The following is a 7995-nucleotide window of genomic DNA, read 5'->3' on the forward strand; positions in this document are numbered from 1 at the left end:
ATTTTCTATGTTTATTAAGTATTTTTGTCTTCTTGACCTCTCAATAATTTGGAAGAGATATGTTAAAATTTCCCCTTATGATAGGGATTTATCTATTTCTCTTTGTGATTCTTTCATTTTTACTTTATATATAGCTATCTTATCAAATACATAGAAATTTAGAATTTTAATATTTTCTGGGTGAGTTGAAACTTTTATCATTGTGTAGGGACTGTTTTGATAGCTAAAAATGTTTTATTTATTTATTTGGTCTGCTATTAATATAGACTTCTTTTAAGTACTATTTTGCTGTATAGTTTTCCATTCTTTTATTTTCAATTTTTTTGAGTCTCAATGTTTTAAATGTGTATTTTTTTTTCTTTTAGAGACAGTGTCTCACTAGGTCGCCCTGTAAAGTACTGTGGCAATCACAGCTCACAAGTAACCTCCATCTTCTGGGCTTAGGCGATTCACTTGCCTCAGCCTCCTGAGTAGCTGGGACTACAGGCCCCCGCTGCAATGCCTGGCTATTTTTTTGTTGTAGTTTGGCTAATCTACCTAGTTATATGTGTATCTACTAATCTACCTAGTTATATGTGTATCTTTGTTATATTCATTTTTTAGATACTATATATCTTTTTTTTTAATGAGACAAAAGTCTCACTCTGTAACCTGGAGTTGAGTGCTCTTGCATGATAGCTCACAGCAACCTCAGACTCTTGGGCTCAAGCAGTCCTCTTGTCTGAGCCTCCCAAGTAGCTGCGACTACAGGCACCTGCCACAACACTCAGCTGTTTTTAGAAATGGGGTCTTGAGTTTGCTCAGGCTGGTCTTTGCTCCTGAGTTCAAGCAACACACCCACCTTGACCTCCCAGAGTGCTAGGATTATAGGTGTTAGCTACTGTTGTTGGCTTTAGGCACTATATTTCCTTAATATAAAAAAATTATTATTATTTTTTGAGACAGAGTCTCACTATATCACCCTTGGTAGAGTGCTGTGGAGTCACAGCTCACAGCAACCTCAAACTCTTGGGCCCAAGTGATTCTCCTGCCTCAGCCTCCCAAGTAGCTGGGACCACAGGCACCTGCCACAACGCCTGGCTATTTTTTTGTTGCAGTTGTCACTGTGTTTAGCTGGCCCAGAATGGGTTCCAACCGGCAAGCCTTGGTGTATGTGACTGATGCCATAACCACTATGCTACAGGTGCTTAGCTGATTATTTTGTATTTTGTATCTAATATTTCCAGTACCTAAAATCTGTGAGACAATAAATCTATTGTTAGTTAATTCTAATTATCTCTCGTGGTTTTTATATTTAATAATTTTTAAACTGTAAGTGAATCCTTTGTTAAGTTTAACTGGTGAAGTCTCTTAGAGATGCTTTCTTCTAGATATGATGTATGTTTATGTCTATCTGCTGCCTGGGGCTCTAGCAAACTCTTTAATTTCTTGGTTTGAGGTTTGGGGTTTCTTTCTAGAGAGTAAAAGATTGAACTCTGTAGCCATTTTCAAGGGTCCAGGCTAGGGGATCACTTGTTCTCTTCTTGCTAATATGTTTGAGTTCTCTGTGGATTCTGGTTATTAAACCTTTGTCGGAGACATACCCAGCAAATATCTTCTCCCGTTCTGAGGGCTGTCTACTTGCTTGACTTACTGTGTTCTTGGCTGTGCAGAAGCTTTTTAATTTGATGAGGTCCCAGTAATGTATTTTTGATGTTGCTTCAATTGCCCAGGGTGACTTCTTCATAAAATTTTCGCCCAGGCCGATTTCTTCAAGTGTTTTCCCTACACTTTCTTCTAGTATTTTCATAGTTTCATATCTTAAGTTTAAATCTTTAATGCTATAACCCAATTTTAGCCCAGGAATATGGGGAGAGGGGAGAGGGAGGGGAGGGGAGGGAGGAGAGTGGGTGGAGGGATGGTGATTGATGGGATCACTTCTATAGTTCATCCTATAAGGGTACATGTGAATCTCTGTAAATGTAAAATATAAATGTTTTAACACAATAACTAAGAAAAAGACATGAAGGCTATGTTAACCAGTTGGATGAAAGTATTTAGATATAGATTAGATATAGATTTGTATATAGAAACAGTACACTGTACCCCATGATATTAATGTACACTGCTATGATTTAATAAAAAAAAAAAGAAAAAAAAAGACTTCTAAAAATGCATCGAGGAAGATTACTTGACCACAAAAGAAAAAAGGGTCCAGGCTAGGGCAGGAATCTCAATCTAGCTCACCCATGTCTAGGTTTTATCTTCCATTCCCTACTCTGATATATGGATTTGCCTTTGGGCAACCCCAGTCTTTGCATTTGCTTACATTTCACATCAGTTTTCAGCTTACTACTATCCCTCTCCTTCTCTCCCTCACCCCTCTTATTCCTACTCCTCTAAATGCCTTTGGGATTTCTTTCACTTTCCTGCAAGCTAAGCTATGTATTAAAAATAAGCTCATTAAAAAAAATAAAAATACGCTTATTGTAATTTATCCAAGATTTAATAGTAGGGCATAACAAAGGCTTTTCAGAGTATCTAGTTCAAACTGCCACAAGTAGAAGCCAAGGGTAATTTTAAAAAAATGTAAAATAGTTTTTCTATTCTTGTGATTCTTCAGTTAGGAGAATGGTCTCCAATTCCATCCAAGTTGTTACTCTCAAGTACATACATGTATATGGGGGCAAAACCCAAAGGAAATTAAGTAGGTAGAGATGGGGAGGAGAGGTAGGGTAAAATCACACCTAACTAGTGCAATGCATATATTGTGGGTGAAGGGCCTACTTATAAGCCTGACTTAAAATGTACAGAAAGCAAATTATGTAACCAGAATATGTATAGCCCTGTAATATTCTGAAATTAAAAAAAAAAAAGTAAAATAGCTTATGTCACTCTCCTGCTTAAGCCTCTCCATGGCTTTCTCTCACACTTGAAATGTATAAACTGTCCTGGCCTATGAAGCCCATAGTTAGTCCCTGGCTTGTGCTCACATGACTCCCCTCTGCCACCTTGCTGTTCCTCTGGCATAGCCAGCTCATTCCTGCCTGACAGCCTCTGTCCAGTGGCTCCTCGGTCTGACATGTCTGCTCCTGTTTTCACATGGCTGGCTCTTTCTCACCATTCGGGTATCACTTTAAATGCCCACTTTTTGGCCTGGTGGGGTGGCTCATGCCTGTGATCCTAGCACATTAGGAGGCCAAGGCGGGTGGATTGCTTGAGCTCAGGAGTTAAAGACCAGCCTGAGCAAGAGACAGACACTGTCTCTGCTAAAAATAGAATAACTGGCTGGGCCCTGTGATGGGTGTCTGGAATCCCAGCTACCAGGGAGGCTGAGGCAAGAGGTTGCTGTGAGCTAGGCTGATGCCAGGGTGACACAGTGAGACTCTATCTCAGAAAAAATGCCACCTTCTCATAGGTGTCTTTTCATGTCTATTTCCCTATTGCATCAGCCTGTTTTAATTCTCTTTAGGGCACCTATTATTTATTTATTTTTTTTGCAGTTTTTGGCTGGGGCTGGATTTGAACCTGCCACCCCCAGCATATGGGGCCAGCGCCCTACTCCTTTGAGCCACAGGCGTGGCCTGGCACCTATTATTTATTAACTAAGGTATTCCTGTTTATTGCCTCTCTTGCCCTACTAGAGCGTAAGGCCTATGAGGACAGGCGCCTTTTTGTGTGCTTTACCACTATCTTCTCAGGGCTTAGACTAGTTTTTGGCACACAGTAGGGACTCAGTACACATGGATGGCTACTTATTCACTTTAGACAGAGCGTGGCTCTTCAATGCTCCAGAGTTCCCACTACTTCCTATTAGCTCCCCAATCCAGCTTGTCCTGTTAATTTACTTATCTACGTCGCCCCCATATGCATTTCAGTTTTCAATCTCTGCTCATAAATGTCCCTTGAATTATCTTCAGCATCTTGAGAGTGGAAACTTTGTTTGTTTATTTATGTTTTGAGGCAAAGTCTTGCTCTGTTGCTCAGGCTTGAGTGCCATGGGCTCGGCATAGCTCACAGCAACCTCAAACTCCTAGGCTCAAGTGATCCTCCTGCCTCAGCCTCCTGAGTAGCTAGGATTACAGGTGCTTATTAAAACACCTGGCTAATTTTTCTATTTTTAAGAGAGACGAGGCCTCGCTCTTGCCCAGGCTGGTCTTGAACTCCTGAGCTCAAGGAATCCTCCTATCTCAGCCTCCCAGAGTGCTAGGATTACAGATGTGAGCCACCATGCTCAGCTAAGACTTTATGTTTTATGTTCCTTTTCTTCTACCTTCAATGTCTTGCATATAGTAGGAGGGGAAGGAATTAACATTCATTGAATATCTCCTACTTGTTAAGGACAACACTATAATTTAATTTATATCCTTACAACAAACTGTGGGGCTGGGTATTATTATTTATATTCATTTAGGCTTAGAGTTATTCAGAATCATTTAGTAAACCAAGAATTGGGGTTGGAACCCACATAGACGACATATACCCAGTATGAAGTACTACAAAAGGATTGTTCTTATCTCAGGAACAGATGGCTGTTTTCAATTTGCGAAGTGAAGATCAGGCAATTGGATACCACAGGTTGAATTTTACTTGAGCAGTTCAGCTATTTAGTTAGTTATCAATTTCATTCCACTGAGTACATGAAGAATTAGCTTGAGGTATGCCTATGTCTGACTAGAAAAGGATCTGGAGATATTAATCATGCCTTCTACATGAGGGTCCTGAATAGCTAATATACATCTGCTTTTGGCAAACATGAAAATATCAGCAAAGCGATTTTCTGAGGTAGTCATTTCAATCAAACCATCAGCTACTGTGTTTCCCCGAAAATAAGACACTGTCTTATATTTATTTTTTCTCAAGAAGACACACTAGGGCTTATTTTCAGGGGATGTCTTATTTTTATTAAGTATAATACAATAATCTACATTTATTCAAATACAGTTAAGTCATCTTCTTCTGGACCTGACTGGGGCAGGGAGCCGATCTTGTTGGTGGGGCTGGCGCTAGTGATGCGTGAACTCCTTTCCCCTAGCTGTTCTCATGTGTGCAATAGGATGCCTGCGACTGTGGTTACCACATGCTCACCCATGGAAGTGCCAATGGCTCGGAGAAAGGAGCTGTGGCAGATAAAAAGTATTCCAGTCTTCCTTACCACTCTGCACCAAAATGCATGCCGTGACTATGCAGATATGCTGCATAGCCACGCCTATCACTAGGTCTTATAGGGGGTAGGGCTTATATTTAACAAATGCATAGAAATCCTGCTAGGACTTATTTTTTGGGTAAGTCTTATTTTCGGAGAAACACGGTATCACTGGATCACTGAACAAAGACAGAACGCATTGAATGTATACCACACCACCAAGGATTCTTTTAAGTAACAAAATCTTATTTTTATTTTTGTTTTTTTTTTTTACAGAAATTCAGATATCCCAACAAATTTCTTTACATTTCCTGGACCTTAAAAAAATTACACACAACTTTTGGACGCAATACAACAGAACAGAATGAGAAAGGGAGTCACATTTTTTTTTGTTTTTAAAAAAGATAAAAACATACTTCTTATACTTAGTTAACATTTAGTGATTTACATGTGTATTACCTATGTACAAATGGTACATCATCAATGACCCATCTTCAGAGCACTGTGGTATGCTAAATTACACTTAGGTTTTATGGCAAAAACTTTTTAAAAACATTTGCATGTGGATAGGAAGTACTTTTTAATTTTTGTTAATACCACTATGAGTGAGGCAGGACTCCCAGTGGACTCTGTAATTTATATGGATTAGAGACAGCCAATACCTTTTGTTTTTATTATAGATAAAGCAGAGAGGTATCTCCCTTTAAACCAAAGATGAATTCTTGAAAAGTTGTGTGTAATTAAATTTAGTAAGTAGGGTGTTATGAATCCAGTAGAGAGCTAAAACTTAAAGCAACAAATAACTCCCAGAATGACTAATACTTTAGTTATGGATAATAAGTATGCCCTTAATTTGGTTCTTTAGAAAAGCATCATCTCTGTGAATTGGGTTTTACTCCTTTGAGTGTGCCAGTAATTTACTTTTAGCCATTTGTGAAAAGATGGCTAGTATCAGATACATTTGGCTAGAATACGAGTGTGGTCCTAACAGAGAGAGGATCAGGGCAATCACCCCAGATCCGTATCAATTCTTGTGTTATCTTCTGTCTGATGTTTTAGTGACATATGCTGATTTAATCTTAATTTTGAATCTATGAATGAGAGAATTCTATATGTCTATGCTTTCTGCTCAGGTATAGAACATGGTTTGGCTTCCACTAACTATCCTTGATGTAAATTTTAGCTTGTGTTCACTCTCAGGCAATTGGCTATTTCAACTTTAAATATTTCTCTGTTGTTGAATACTGGCAGGATATGTGGTGAAGGAAGCCTGTAAGCAAAAGATTGTTGAAGACAACTGGTTAGATGTAACTACAGCCAGAAATCAGCTAACTAAAAAGAATCTGAGTATTTTTGAAACCAACATTAGTCAATAAAAGGGTAACTTATTCCTATAGAGTGTCTTTGATCTATATAAGCATATAGTCATTTATTTCTAAGGCTATTAAATTATTATTTATTTTGTTAGTACCACTTACTATCTTTTAGAAATATGTTTAATGAAATGATTTAAAAAAATGAGTGCCTGTCAGTAAGGGACATAAAAGATATAGATTTCTGATAACATGTATAACAAAGAAATATAAAAAGGATATATTTTAGATAAGTTATTTATAATGCATATTAAATTCCTATGCATATACTAAGGAGAATTAGAACAGAGTATTCATCTGATAGTAGCCTATATAGTACATGTAAGCATCCAAGGTGAAAGTGACCTTTCTATATTTTTCAGAGTTCCTTGATGCTGTTTCCTGAAAGATAGGGACAACTATGTTGCTTGGGAACCTATAATGTAAAGATGTACTTCCTGTAATATACAGCTTGATGGAGCAATGGTATATGTCAGAAACACTTTCTCAGTAATAACTCTGAACGGACAGATTAAATGGAACACAGACTGGGTAAAAATTTAGAGTGTTACATTTCTTAATAACTGAGTGGTTATAACTTATTACACAGCGAAATAAATGACAGGTAGGGATGAGGAATCAAAGGTCACGGCTCCTGTGAAAACATTCAGAGGCATTTTCTAAGATGCTCCCTTAATAAATGATGCTTGATCAGCCTCTTGGCTATTGAGATAGGAATAATTTAGCCTAACTGCCTTTCTTAAAATTCTATTGAAAGAGTAAAGCTTTTTGTTTTCAGTTTGATTAAAAGGACAGTTTACAAACCTCAGTACTTATGTATTTTACACGTAAATTCCCGCACATTTATATTCCTCCTCCTTCAAATGTTTCCTGAATATGACTTTTTCATGATCTTATCCAATGACGGTTTCCAGTGAGTTGGCATGGAATCCACGATTGCATCTCTTTCCAGAAAGTCACGCCCATCTCTGCTGATCTAGATTTAGAAGGTGCTTTGATAGGTGAATGTTTCACTCTTGTCCATGTTCATCTCTGTACTCTGATCTCTCTCAAGCGTCTTCCTTCTTGATGTTGATGTATAAAAGCTGTTATTCAATTTGTTTAGCTGTTATTCGATTTGTTTTGTGCTCATTCTAGAGAATATTGGCTTAGCAGAACTGCAGAAAAGGGAGGGAAGAGAGAGAGAAGGGGTGGGGAAGAAAAAAGAACGCATCATTTTCTGTCAGCAAGACTTTTGTGCACAATATTATTCGTCATGGAAAAACACACCAACAAATGGTTCAAATGCACTTTGGATTTGTTACTGAGATTTTTGTTCCAGTAAGCCCACAACAGTCTTCCCAGCAAGGAGAATACATGTTTCTTTCATCTGGGTCAAGATTACAGGCTGCTTTGAAGGAGCAAGGGAGAATGTGGATGATCCCAAGCGTCACTGACTCTCCTGCCTTGTATGGGAAAATGTCTCAATTGTATGTTTTCCTCTTTTTTTTTTTTTTT

At 38.2% G+C, this 7995-nt stretch overlaps 1 protein-coding gene across 2 annotated transcripts in view; it reads right to left on the reverse strand.

Annotated features, from left to right (window-relative positions):
- Positions 1–5353: 5353 nt before the first annotated feature.
- The window catches only part of LHFPL3 (LHFPL tetraspan subfamily member 3), a 509453-nt gene continuing 506811 nt past the window's right edge, over positions 5354–7995 (reverse strand). Inside the window, exon 3 of one of the 2 annotated variants that reach the window (XM_003782604.3) lies at positions 5354–7655. In XM_003782604.3, the coding sequence (XP_003782652.1) occupies positions 7627–7655 (29 nt within the window). In that variant the 3' untranslated portion in view covers positions 5354–7626. The remainder of the gene's footprint in view (positions 7656–7995) is intronic. The other variant, XM_003782605.2, reaches the window with a different exon arrangement.

Source organism: Otolemur garnettii, unplaced genomic scaffold, assembly GCF_000181295.1.
Source record: "Otolemur garnettii isolate 467f Iridium unplaced genomic scaffold, OtoGar3 scaffold00005, whole genome shotgun sequence".
Lineage (NCBI taxonomy): Eukaryota > Metazoa > Chordata > Mammalia > Primates > Galagidae > Otolemur > Otolemur garnettii.